This window comes from Chelonoidis abingdonii, chromosome 2, assembly GCF_003597395.2.
Source record: "Chelonoidis abingdonii isolate Lonesome George chromosome 2, CheloAbing_2.0, whole genome shotgun sequence".
NCBI classification, from domain to species: Eukaryota; Metazoa; Chordata; order Testudines; family Testudinidae; genus Chelonoidis; species Chelonoidis abingdonii.
The window spans coordinates 268,227,661-268,241,973 of NC_133770.1; the positions used below are offsets into that span (position 1 = coordinate 268,227,661).

General features: G+C 40.7%; 1 protein-coding gene across 1 annotated transcript; it reads right to left on the bottom strand.

The window, feature by feature from the left end:
* Positions 1–3,177: 3,177 nt before the first annotated feature.
* ABRA (actin binding Rho activating protein) lies at positions 3,178–12,617 on the bottom strand. Its single transcript, XM_032781852.1, has 2 exons — positions 11,843–12,617; positions 3,178–3,655 (listed from the first exon to the last, which is right to left on the bottom strand). Exons 1-2 carry the CDS (start codon positions 12,559–12,561, stop codon positions 3,178–3,180), a joined length of 1,197 nt encoding a protein of 398 aa, XP_032637743.1. The 5' UTR covers positions 12,562–12,617.
* Positions 12,618–14,313: the final 1,696 nt, after the last annotated feature.

Sequence of the window (14,313 nt, forward strand, 5' to 3'; positions counted from 1 at the left end):
TGTTAATATCGAATTTAGCGCTACGCCTCTCGTCGGGGTGGAGTACAGAAATCGATTTAAAGAGCCCTTTATATCGATTTAAAGAGCGTTGTAGTGTGGACGGGTACAGCGTTAAATCGATTTAACGCTCTTTAAATCAATTTAAACGCATAGTGTAGACCAGCCTAAGTGAAATTGACCAGAGAGCATCTCCTGTTGACTTAATACTGTGAAGACACTGGGGTAAGTTGACCTAAGCTACATTGACTCCAGCTACATATATACTACAGTGTGTGTGCGTGTGTGTGTCTGTGTGCGCAGTAGCATAACTTAGGTTGATTTATCCCTGCAGTGAAAATAAGCCCTCAGTCTTCAGGCAGGTTAGTCCTGTCTCCATCAATTCATAACTGCACCTAACTGCATATTAGTCATCCAATCCTAGCCAATGTCATTTCCTTTCTTTTGGCAGAAGCTTTCTCCATGCCATAGTGTCCAGGGGAAGGTGTACAAGATATGTAAGTATAACCTATCTTGTTTTGGGTGTCCTATTTAAAGAACGATCCTGCTTCCCAGCTTGAATATACACTGCTATGAAAATCTCATTATAACAGATCTGTGGACCTTAGCACAAGGATGAGTATCTAACAGGGTAGCGTCTTGGAGCAGGGGAAGTTCACCTTTTAAAATGGCCTGTTAATATATCAGACAATATGTGAATGAACACGTTTCTCTTCTAAGTAGGGATGGAAAAAATAAGCAAGCATGGTACTCAAATCTGTATTTTATTTGTCGTTCAGGTATTGTACTTTGACAGTCTTTTAAAGGACAACAGGCAAATGACTTAATAATTAAATAGGTATAGAGGTATTCATATGAAGAACCACGGAGGGTAATACATACAGCATTTCATATCACAATATTTATCTGCAAATTAGAGCCTGGTCCTGCAGCTCTTATTTGCATGAGTAGTTGCATTGTCACCAAAAAGGCTATTGGATCTGACCTGCAATGTAATATGTTTTATCTTGGCTAACTTCACGATCAGTTACCCTGCTTACAATGTTAATATTGTTTTAGAACAAGATGTACTGTAGGAGCATATTATTTGGTTCTTGAAGTATTTGCCTGTAAAAAAAAAAAAAATTTGAGGTCTGTTTTATTTGCTTACAAAAAAATGCCTACCAGGAAGTTCAAACTGGAGTATTTGTGTTTTAATGCTAAATTAACAGTTCTTGGTTTACAACATTGAGGCAAAATGTACGGATACCCTTTTCTTCTTCAAGAAGATGTTTGATCTTTCAGTTTGAAAGAAACTTATCAAAGGAAATAATTTGGGTTCTCATTTTTAACTGTATGTAAATTGTTTGCCCAAACTTTTTTTTCCTCCTAAATGAATATTTTATTCTGGCAATAGTATATACTGTGTGAAATTTACAAAGTAATAGTCTTGAGAAGCTGTTGTCTTTATAATCCAGTATGCGTTATACACAATATAGAAATCTATATTATAGTACAGCATAGAAGTAAGGTACATAATATAGAAACACCACTTTAAACTTTTCTTTAAAACTTACATTGCTGAATTCTGCAACCTTTACCCACATTGAACGTTGCTTGGACTGAAATTGTGCCATTGACTTCATTGGAACAACCTAACATGAATAGGATTGTAGAGTTAGGCCCATATTCTGTAGAACAGGGGTAGGCAACCTATGGCACGCATACTGAAGGTGGCATGTGAGCTGATTTTCAGTGGCACTCACACTGCCCGAGTCCTGGCCACCGGTCCGGGAGGCTCTGCATTTTAATTTAATTGTAAATGAAGCTTCTTAAACATTTTAAAACCCTTATTTTTACTTTACATAAGACAATAGTTTAGTTGTATATTATAGATTTATAGAAAGAGACCTTCTAAAAACCTTAAAATGTATGACTGGCACACAAACCCTTAAATCAGAGTGAATAAATGAAGACTCAGCACACCACTTCTGAAAGATTGCCAACCCCTGCTGTAGAACATCTTATGAAACACCGGCTTTCTGAATACACAGAGGATGTATTCTGTTTATTTAATTAGGAAAAATATTGCTCATGTATTCCTCACTCACGGAAGTAGGCTCTGTCTACTGGAAAATGCCCCTATTATTGCTATTCCTGCATCTTGATCTTGTAAACAGCTGCATTACAGAAAATGTATAAGTGTCTAGCACCATACACTTAATTTCAGGAACAAGTAGAGGATATGTGCTGTATGTTAAATTTCCCTTTATTGCTATAGATGTATTGAATAGGAAATCATTTCTATATACTAATATGCAGTAATTTTCATGAACTTCCATATCCTCTGTGCATTCAAGTCTTGCCTTGTGTTCAGTATTTTTCTTTAGGGGATGTATGCCACCATTCCATCCGTTTCTTGGTCTTAAATATAAAGCCCTCTTTGTGCAAGTTTTATTTTACTTTATGTATGAAATATAAGGGAAAACATCACAGATACAGTGCTCACCATTAAAACATCAACATTTGTCATTTAGTTACTACAGCGTAGTGTCTGCAGTAGTATTTTGCTATACTTAGAATAGGGAATAACTGTGGTATATTCTATGCCTTAGTTGTAAATGCAGATGAATGTACATTCAAATTCTATTTGTATGCCCTTAGATAGATTTTTAGTGACTTAATTATGAAATGTAGGACAAGACTGAAGGGTCATTTTAATAGATTGCGCATTCAAGTTCTTATTCTCAGTTGGTTCCTGATCCAACCCACTTTATAACTCCAAAAATCCCATCTAAGTTAATTTAGGGTGGAGGAAGTCATGTATGTGAAAGCAACTCAGGGTTGGGATTGAAGTGGAGTTGTCTCTGCTGCCATTATGCTTTTACATTTACTTTGGTGCATTCAATACATATATTCACTTCAGTTCTTCCACATCCATCCTTGTCTGAGTGGTAAATAACTTTATAATGCTGCAAACTCTGTTGGTAAATGGCATAATACAAAGGGGATAGAAAAAGGATGATTGGTACCACAGGAGTAATTATAAAACATCTGACTCCCTAGAATTAATGTTAAGTATCTTTCCAACTGCATGGTGAATTCCTGTATTCAAAACGTTGACTATTTAATGGTGCGGTAACTGGCAGCAATGGAAAAATTTGATGTACAACCATCCATTATGATAAACTTAAAATACATTTATTTCAATAAAGTGATTATGACATGATCATCCCTGCCTTGCCATAGCATTTCTCCCTCAAAGTCCACCAGCCCATGTTTCCTAGCTCTCATGAGAATCCCAACAACCTTGTCTGAAATATGGACATATCTGTCAAAGAGTTCCCCAAAGGTAACTTGGATCTTGCCATCATGCCTCAGCCGAGCCATTGTTGCAATGATAAAGCACATATCTCTTATCTCCCGGTGAATGTGACTCTCTGCTCTCCTGGCCCTTTCAGCAGTTTTAGTTCCCTCTTTAGGACGACCATAGCCCTTATCTCCTTTGTGCAGGCGTGTCGACTGGGCCAGTTGGTAGTCAAATTCCTCACTGAAGGGATTTAGCTTCTGCGTTATCACATGCTGGTCTGCCCATTGCTGCCATCTGCCCTTCAGAGCATTAACGGGACTGTATTTCCTGTGGGCCTTGCTGCTTAGTTCTTCTGTAAACCTGCTTGCACTAAAAGAAACAAAGATAGGGCTTGATTTTTTTTTTTTCATTTCACCACTTTTAGGGGCTCATTTATACTGTTTTCTTTTTTAAAACTCAACTTTTTCCAGTCCAGAGTACTAACCACTAGGTGGCATATTTTTACTAATTCTAAGATTAGTTCTTCAGTATAGGCATATTCAGTGTATCAATTGTGTATTTAAAAGCCACACCATTCATTGCCAGGCTGATCTTGCGTAAGACATCAACTTATACACTGGATCTCAATTTTGTTAGCCACATTTTCTGCCCAGCGTTAATCCACTCTGGAGAGGTAATTACATTCACGCTTTTGCACCCACAATTTACTTGCTCAGTTAGCTATCCTTCTTGTTTCTGTCAGTCCATCAGAGGCCTAGAAATTGAAGTGCAATTATTGGCACTTCAAATTTAATTCAAGTGCAAATATTGCACCCCCCACTATTCATGATTGAAAGAATGGGGCCAATGTCTGAAAATCTGTGCCTTTCAGCCCATTTTGATTTAACTAATATAACAGGGTGCATAAGTATTAGACAAATACTATCCCATACAATAGGAAAATACTTACTTTTCATTGGTGTAAGCCCCAAATAAAGCATGTGACCCAACATTTTTAGCTCATTTAAAGATTTTCAAAGGCCCAAAGGGCAGGAAGGTGTTGTCCTGACTACACTCTAATCCCATTCAACCTTGAGCCTGCTGAAAACATCCATGGCTACAATGTCATTCATAGGTATTGGGCCACATCGTGAGATGCAGTTATATTGCAGTGTGCAAATCAGGACAAATGTGCAAAATGGTTTAAATTCTTGATGCTGTTACTACTCTGAGGGCAGCTTTAACCTACCAGGCTGCAACGGCCCAATGGGACCACAATGCAACCAAGTATCCCAGCCACAAGTGCTTCTCTTCAGCCATACCCCTGTCCCTGTTCTGCTGGTAGTGGAGAGAAAGGATGATTGGTGTAAAAGCCCCTATCTCACTTCTATGCCACTGGAGGACACCTGATCTCCCTGGGCCAGTTAGGTTGATTTTTTAAAGTCAGTTGCACCAGTGATGTGGTGTAAAGCACAGGACAGTCGTGGCCATAATGATGTAAAGCACTTTTTGCTTCCCTCTGTTTTGCAATCATGGAATATTTTGTGTGTATGTGTGTGTAAGATGAAGGTCTGGAAGAAGAGTGTTACAATATTACATTGCAGTACTATCAGCAAACCAGCTGTGCAGCTTGTCAGGTCAGCAGAGAGAAATTGGTGAGCTTTTGACTCTGAGTTATTGTTCTGTTGTCCTGTTTGGAGGTGAGTCCCCCACATAAAACGTGCAGGGAATTTGGTTTCTGAAACTTGCAGATCTCAGAAGATCCACAAAGGGCCCTAACCCTTTACACAGCATCCTGCCCAGCCCTGGCCCCCATCGGGTTCCTTGGCTGGCCACTTCCCCAACTCAGTAAAGAAGGTATGTTGTGGAGGGAAAACTGAGGTAAGTTAATGCTGACTGAGTCTAAAGTAATTTATACTGATGGTTTCAGTGGGGCTAAAGGGTAAATGCCATAGAGGGTGTGTCTGTACAGCAACTAGACACCCACAGCTGACCATGCCAGACGACTCGGGCTTGGGTTCACAGGGCTCAGGCTGCAGGGCTGTTTCATTGCTGCATAGACTTCCAGGCCTGGGCTGGCGCCTGAGCTCTGGGAACCTCCCACCTCAGAGTTCCAGAGCCCGGGCTCCAGCTTGAGCCTAGAAGTCTATACAGCAATGAAACAGCCTGAGCCCCACGAGCCAGTGGGTTTTCTTTGCTGTGTAAACATACCCTGAAAGTGGTTGTCCCTTACTCATATGCTTAGCTTGCTTCCTTCCTACTCCCTGTGGAACTCAGCAAAACTCCTGTAGCAGGAATTTCCTGGGATCAGGAGAAGTGAAGGAGGCAGCATAGTTGAACTGCATTCTCTGATCATTCTTTTATTTACTTTGTCTCCTACATTTTCTGTTCCCATGTAGCTCTTTAATCATCCTTTCTAACCAAATACTGTTATCGCCTTTCCATTCTAATCTTCTCCCTAGCTGCCTAGATTAGCACCACTTTATTTCACATTTACTTTTTACCTTCAAACCCTACGTGGCTAGGGATAATCTAATTCTCACTTTGCCTCTAATACATGCATCATACAGTTTAAACCCTTCCTGCTTTTCACATTTCTGTTTTGCCTCACTGTCTACTTTCTTGTGGTGTTAACTAGTAAATAAACTGACTTCCAGTTTATTTTTTCAGATTAGTCTCGCCCTCTCTCTGCTTGAGGCAGAAAACATGTAATCTTCTGTGTTTGTACAGCTCCTATCACAATGGATTCCTGATCCAAACTGGGACTCAGGACACTACCACGTTATGAGTAATAATAATAATCATAATAATAATAATGCATTTTTGCAAGAATGCATTCTGTATTTCTAAGGGGACATTGTCCTTTGCATGATCTGTGCTGTCAATTTCCATTGTTTCTTTGGGTGCTTAATGCATGAGAACTTCCATGCTCTTTTCTTCTGTGTGGCAGTTTTCATTACTCATGCACCACCAGTTTTGTTTCTAGGTACAAACTAAATATTATCATCCCAGAATGTCGAATTTGCATGCAGTTTGCATGCAGTCTGATTCCAGCTAGAGTTACAGCTGGCGTGGATGTGGGTGCTGATGTGAGAAATAATTACTGGGACTGTGTGTTCTCACTGAAACCTTGAGGGGAAACAGAAGACTGCCTTATTTAAAACCAAACAAAACCAAAAAGTAAGTTTGTGGTTGTTAAAGCAAAACTGAATGATTAACAAAAATATCAGGTTTTATATGTTCTGAGAATATAAATTTAAAGTGAAATATATGTGACTGTTTTAAAAAATATATAAAATCGCACTATATATGCAAAAAATTATTCTTTCCAAGCAGATTTCAGTAAGACAGCTGTAAGTAATATAAAAGGTATTATTTTACCCTCAGTATGGTTAATCTTCTGTTCTCCCAGGTAACTGCACTAAGATTTGACATATAAGATATTCGAGAAACTAAGGCAACCCCAGTAGAAAGATAGTTACTTCCTTGCTAGTTACATTTTATTTTTAGTGAGCAGTGCAATTTAATTTGGGTTGGTTCCAGGTAGAGCTGGTCACATTATTAGTTGCAGATAACATCCCTTGCAAATTTATTCTCTTTCCACCCAGTTTGTGAATTGCCAACATACTGATCCTGATTTCTCAGGCTGCACAATTCACTTTATTTGTATTATCTAATTACTATGGGTGGTCAGTTCTCAGCCTCTATTTGAGAACTCTTTCATATTGGCTATTAGCCATTCATTATTTGTGGGATGCAATTAGTCATCTGTATAACATGATATTGGTCTGTCCCCTGATTGGATGACTGAAACAGAAGAAAGATGAACAGTAAATAAGACCCTTCTGGTTTGAATTTTCAGAGCTCTGTTTGTGCTAAAATTTGTGAAATATGAACACTTTCTGTGAATAGCTGCTGATGTTTATAGATAACTAATGATGTGACCCCAGGGATAGCAGTGGAGCAGAGTCCATCTGTTTGTTTGCAGATAGATTGATATATCTGTTTTGGCATTATTCCTCCAGCTCTACTGCCAGGGCTCTCATTTCTGATATGGTGATTCGGATACAGTATGAACACGCTGGCCCTGATTCTCCACAGGCCTGGTGCTTGGTGGAGCTTTTTTACATCCAGGCTAAGTGTGTTTAAAGTGGGTGTAAAATCCTGCTATTCTGATTTGATAGGTTTTGCACTCAGTCTGCTCTTACTTGGCACAGGTGTAGATGACAGCACATGATGCGAGACAGTGGAGACATGGCTCCTGATAGGAAAGGGAAATACGGGGCCAGCTGGCTCCCTTACTCAGTGAAACCTGCAACAGGAGGAAAACTCCTACAAGGATCCACTCATGGATTTTCTCCCTCATTGTATAATCACAGTAGTCCCTTCTGGCCTTAGAGGCTATGAATCTATGAACATTCTTCCAATAGAAGGGGCAGAGTTTGTCCTATTGAATAAATAGCGAGGCACTGCAATGCTGAACCCCAAACTGATTTAAGAGCCTAAATATTTTCAGAATGGACTTAGGCACTTAGGAACCTAAATCCTACTGACCATCAATGGGATTTTGGCTCCTAAATCATGAAATTCCTTTTGAAAATGAGCTTTAGGTTCCTAAATCAGTTGGACATTAGCATGCTACATTTAGCAATGCATCAATAGCTTTACAAATCTGGGCCTAAATTCTTAGGCTGGGATTTTCAAAGAGGCTTCAGGGAGTTCAGTGCCCAACTACCATGGGACATTTAATGGATTTGGGTACCTAAAGGTTAATGTTGCAAAAGTGCCCAACTCACTTAGGGGTCTAAGTCCCATGACTTTCAATGGGACTTAGGCTCCTGAGTTGTACACTTTGGAAAATTCTACCCTGAATCCTGCAGGCTCTCTTGCAAATCCCAGCCTTAGATGCTGACTTTGAAAGTGATGTAAAAAATAAGCTGAAGCTAAAAAATACTCCAGGAATCCTGAATAATCTAGGCCAGTGATACTCAGACTGAGGCTTGTGAGCCACAAGTGGCTCTTCAATGAATCTCGTGCAACTCTTCACAGCACATGATATTAAACCCCTGTGTGATTTTAATTATTAACCAATCAGGATGCTTTTACTATGTTAGTAACCAAATCTAGTTGATGGGATGATAATACTTGATCAGGACATGGGCAGTGGGTGGATCCCCCCTTTGGGGAGGCTAGCCCAGCTCCATCCCTTCCGCCCGTATGCCTCCGCTCCTGCAGCTGGACCACCGAGACCCCATACCCCCGGGGCTGTCCAAAGCCCCAAGCCCCCGCCCCCATTCCTGCCTAGAGGAGTCCCAGGCCAGCTGCAGCCACTCCACGCCTCTCCTTCCCTTCCCTCTTCAGACCCCAAGCCGTACGGGGAAAAGTGTCTCTCAGGTCTGGAAGAAACTTTTGATATGTCCCATGTAGGTTCCGGGGTGGCTGAGGAGGTGGTATTTGCTACTCAGCTTCTACTCAGACTCCAGGGAGATTACTGATGAATTCGGGAAGCTGAATAACGCATACTTCCTCCTCAGCCGCCCTGGAACCTGCATGGGGCACAATAAAACTTCCCCCCCAAAACCCCCAACTGGGAGTCCAGCAGCCATGGCACCCTGGCCTATTATACCTGCTGCCCATGGATCAGTCATTTTGCTGTGAGATATTCTCTCTCTCTCTCTCTCCACACACACACACGCATATATTTACTCGCTCTCATTCATATATATGTGTGTGTGTGTGCGTGTATAGCGAGAGAGAGAGAGAATATCTCACAGCAAAATGACTGATCCATGGGCATTATATATATATATATGAATGAGAGCGAGAGAGTAAATGAAACAATGAATTCACACTACTGTGGCTCTTTGGGTCATGTTGTTCGCTAATTTGGCTCCTCAACCACTGAGGTCTGAGTACCACTGATCTAGGAAATTTTTCCAGGTAGTTTCTATTGCTATCCTACAGGCGGCAAGGAGGCTTATACACCTCTGTTAATTTTTTTCTTTTTAAGGTTTGCAAACAAGTCTAGCTTGCGTTATGTCTATATGCAGTGCTCTTCAGGTAAGGCAAATGTTTACAGTAGTAGGTACTCTGCTTTCTCTTCAGTTCATATAAATCTTTCGCCTTTTACTTTGTAGGAAGTACACTTTTAAATACATAAAATCAATTTCCCTCGTGCAGTCTCTGGTGTATGGATAATTTGTTTTCCTGAAATCAAAGTGACTAAGCTACAGCCCAACTGTTTGCAGCCTTTTTCAGCAAAGTTTGCTACGTGGGAGACCTTGTGAGGAGCTGTTTGACATCAGGGCATGCCTATTCCTCTTGGAGCTACCTCTGTAGGCCAAATCCTGTTTGTATTGAAATGAATGAGAGTTCTCCACCGATTGCAATATCTGGATTTGAATCCCCTGATTATTTTGGTAACGTGGAGACAAAAATTAACATACAATTTTTGTTTGTAATCTTCAGACAGGAACCCTTACAAGGAAATATTACATAAAGTTCAGTTTGATGCTAAGATTTAGACTTGCTGTTTAATTCATTGTAGGAGAGGTATGTTTTTCATAATAATTTTTTCTACGTATATTTAAAATGAAAGTTAAATACGCTGCAATTCTTAACCTAAATAACAGATTGTGCTCTTTCTGTTTTCCTCACACCATGTTGCAGACATAAGGGAACCGCCTATGCATCAGATTGTTTCTGAAGGATAAAACATTATTTTGTAAGATTTGATTATAGTGATTTTTCTGACATGCCAGGGATTTCACACTTGACAATTCACACTTGGTGTTAAATTCTGTAGAGAAATGATACCCAAGTATAGTGTCTTTCTTGACTAACTAAATAATCAGACCAGTTCCATATCTGAGTTATATGATATAGAACAGATGTTTGCAGCAAATGTAACGTTTTGTACATTTGTTTGTCTCAGATGGTTTATTTTGTATTTACCTACTTTGTGAGCAGAATCCAGAAATTTATGTAGGTTCAAATTCAGTAAAACACTTAAGCACATGCTTAACTTTAAGCATGAGTTTAAGCCCATCCCTATTCAGCCAAAGCATTTATGCCTAAAGGAGCCAAAGAAGTGGTCAGTCTTAACTATGGTGATTTTTACTTACACGCACAGGGTTGAATTGTTTTCTTTAATGACTGTAATTTAGCATTTTTCATAGATTCCTAGACCCAAAGGGACCATTGTAATCATCCATCTATAACACAGGCCATAGAATTTCCCCTATATAATTCCTAGAGCAGATCTGTTAGAAAAACATCCAGTTTTGAATGAAAAATTGTCAGGGATGGAGAATCCACCATCATCTTTGGTAAATTGTTCCAGTGGTTAATTACCATCACTGTTAAAAATGAATGCCTTATTTCCAGTGTGAATTTGTCTAGCTTCAGCTTCCAGCCACCATGACCCCCAAATCTTTTCCTCATTGTGTGTGAGCTTATATGCAAGAGAGTGGGAGTCAAATCTCAGTGTCAAAGGAGTCTCAACTCAGCCTCCATTTTTGTGCATACAGGTTTGCATCCAAAATGATTGTGCTAAAAATATGCACAAACGCATGCATGCAGGCGATATACCAGGGGTAGGCAACCTATGGCACGCGTGCCAAAGGCGCACGCGAGCTGATTTTCAGTGGCACTATCACTGCCCAGGTCGTGGCCATTGGTCTGGGGGGCTCTGCATTTTAATTTAATTTTAAATGAAACTTTTTAAACATTTTAAAAACCTTATTTACTTTACATACAACATTAGTTTAGTTATATATTATAGACTTTATAGAAAGAGACCTTCTGAAAACATTAAAATGTATTACTGGCACGCGAAACCTTAAATTAGAGTGAATAAATGAAGACTCGGCACCCCACTTCTGAAAGGTTGCTGTACCTTGCGATCAGGTGCATGATATGTGTCAGTGCTGGAAAAATTAACATGTGAATGGTTGCAAGTGTGTACAACTCTGCATCAAGGAGTCTACATTTTAAAATACTGTCCTAGTCATGTCTTTCCTTCTAACATCAATCATCTGTTAGACTCAAGTGGGTGTATTCCAAATTATAAATGTCCTGTGATTGGAGGTTAGAAGGCGAACTTTGGTAGACCTTGACCCTTCCAATCTTTTCCTTGTTTATTTCTATTAAAGTTTGGAACACTGTTCATCGCAAATAATTAATTCAATGAATTTAGCCAATTTCTCTGTTGATCTTTATCCACAGGGTGAGTTCAATTTTTAGCAGTCTATTCAAGATTCAAACTTTTTTATCACATGATTTATGTAGATATGTTTCAGCCTATGACTGAACTGTTTATCACAATAATCAATATGAGTATTTTGCTCATGCTGTGCGAGTAAGGATCTAAGTCTCATGGTATTACCTTTGTGAGTATGAAGTTATCAAATCAGGGGTGGAAATGGGGGGCTGCCTTTTCTTAAAACTCGATAGTCTCCCTTTGGCCCTTATCCAGCTACTAAAAATTTGGCTTCCCATTTTCTTTTCTCCCTCCTGGAAACCCTCAGGGACTAACAACCATTTTGGTGCACTCTAATAAAATGTTTGTTCACTTACAGTGATGGCATGGGTCGTTTAATCCTCATAATGTGGTCAGCGTCTACTTGCTGGAGTCTGCCTTCTGCCTCGCCCCCATAACCACTGTCCTCCGTATCCAGGCTGTCACTGCGACATTTATGTAGCTCCAACTCTGGGACTTTATCCTCTTGTTCCATCTGTTTCCAACCCTTGGTTAGCTCTGTCACCAGATTTGAGCACTTCCTCCGCCTTGTAGGAGACATTTTGTCACCAAGGATTTTGTCAAAATTACTTGACTCCTCCTTGCACCTGCAGATCTCTGGGCTCCCATTATCCTTCTCGTATCTATCACTGAGGAGGCTAATGTCATTTCCTCTTTCATAGACTTTACTTACAATGGTTTTGGTCACCTCTTTGCTTTTAATGTTAAGCTTTCTGAGAGGTTCATCAGATTCACTTGAATCTCTTTCTATATCCCTTTTAGCCACTGCCTCCTTCCCTGAGGATTTTTCCTTACTCTTTTCTTGGTCGGTCTTAGTAGAAACTGGCCATTTTGATAATAGCCTTTCTTTTCGTGGCTCGGCTGGTGGTTCTTCTACATTGGGCATCCATCCTGGGGGCTCTTGGGCTTGCTTTGTGTTGTGGTCACTTGCCCACTGTTGCCAGCCTCGTGCCAAGCTGATTACTAGGCTGGCAGTTCGGATCTTTTTGACAGCCTTTTTTGCAGGTGTAGCTTTTTGGCTTTCTTCTGGATGCATGTTGCTGTCTGCTGCTGCTGCTTCTCTATCTCTTGTGGTAACCTCCTGATGAATGAATATCCTAGACTGACTAACTTCCAGAGGAGAGAGCTACAGGGATTTAAATAGAAACAGGAGGAGTTTGTGATATTGGAAACTATGTGAAGCATTTCTCACAGATATAGTGCCTCTACTCTGACAGTGATCTTTTTGTAATACCTCAGGGCTTGCATTTTGTCTCAGCAGATGGACACTGCGTAAAGTAAACAAGGATGACAAGACTGCATTTTTTTTTTTTTTTGAAGCTGAGAGCACCTGGAGTTTTTTTCTCTGCCTAACGGCAGGGTAGTTAACTTTCTGCAGGAGAATTCACAAGTGTTATTTTCTTTTTTCTTTCTATCTCTCAGGTTAGGCTAGGTTAAGCATAGGAAGGCTAGGATGACAGATAGTGAAGTCCAAAAGAAATTAGAATTAGCCAGATTCAAAGCTGAAGAGAGACCAAACAAACGTGATAGACAGATGGCCTTAAGGCGCTTGGAGTTGGAGGCACAAACAGCCAGAGAGGAGGCTGCCCTCAAGAGAGCTATGGAGGACCAGAAGCATGGACAGGAGGAGAGGGAAAGAGAGAGGAAGCATGACCTCACTGTTATGAAATTGAAAAGACAGAACCCTTCAGGAGCTGGCTCCACTTCCCCCAAAATAGGAGTGACTGTGTCCGCAGTATGATGAATCCAGTGATATTGCTGAATATTTCATCACCTTTGAGAGACTGTGCACCCTCCATGCTATCCCTGATGAGCACAGGATAACCACATTTGGTAGCAAAATTGACTGGAAGAGCTCTGGATATATTCAGTAAGATGCCTATTGATGATGCTTTTGACTATGGTAAATTTAAGGATTTGGTTTTAAAACTATTTCAGATTACCCCTGAAACATACAGAGTAAAATTTTCTTAGTCCAGCCACTCTCTTAAAGGGTCTGATGTGTCTTATGTAAACCAAGTGAAGGATCTGTTAGATAAATGAGTCAAAGGAAGGGATGTAATTAGCTCTGAAGGAGTGTATAATTTGGTTGTACAGGAGCAGTTCCTGACTATGACCAATGATGATGTAAAACAGTGGTTATGGGTTAAGAAAATGGACTCAGCAGTAAGTCTTGCTTCTTATGCTGATCAATATGAGCAGTCCCAGACTGCCAGAGAGGCGGGGAAAATTGGAACAAAATGGGTGGAGGTAGCAGAGAGGAACAACCCTGGTCGCAGTTTGGGCAGATACCAGAAGGGACACCCCGAGACCACACCATACCACCGGGGGCAGCCCAAGGCTCCACCTACACCCCAAGGAAAACCCCAGACATCTTACTGTCCCACCACATCATTCTTCAGCAATCCACCTTACCCCGCTGACCAGTCAGCTGGTCGATGTTTTAAAGGTAACGAGCTGGGGCATGTAAAGTCCAACTGTCCGAAGAACCCCAATAGAGTACAGTTCATTGCACCAGGGTCCCATCGAAAGTCCTCAGGCCCAGATGCCTCCCAGATACCCTCAGAGCAAAGGGAAACTGTGAGTGTGGGCGGGAGGAAGTTTACAGTGTGGAGGGACACTGGAGCCCAAGTGTCAGCTATCCACCAATCCTTAGTGGACCTCAATTTAATCAACCCAGAGGTACAAGTGATGATTCAACCCTTCAAGTCAACTTCTTTTGACTCGCCTACAGCCAAGTTACCTGTCCAATACAAGGGCTGGTGAGGAATATGGACTTTTGCAGTCT

Excerpts from the sequence above, each read along its gene's own strand:
- ABRA (XM_032781852.1), bottom strand. The coding sequence starts at position 12,561 with ATGCATCCAGAAGAAAGCCAAAAAGCTACACCTGCAAAAAAGGCTGTC. Across the intron at positions 3,656-11,842 it reads AAACGACCCATGCCATCACT|TGCAAGCAGGTTTACAGAAG; the intron begins GTAAGTGAACAA and ends TGTTTCTTTTAG.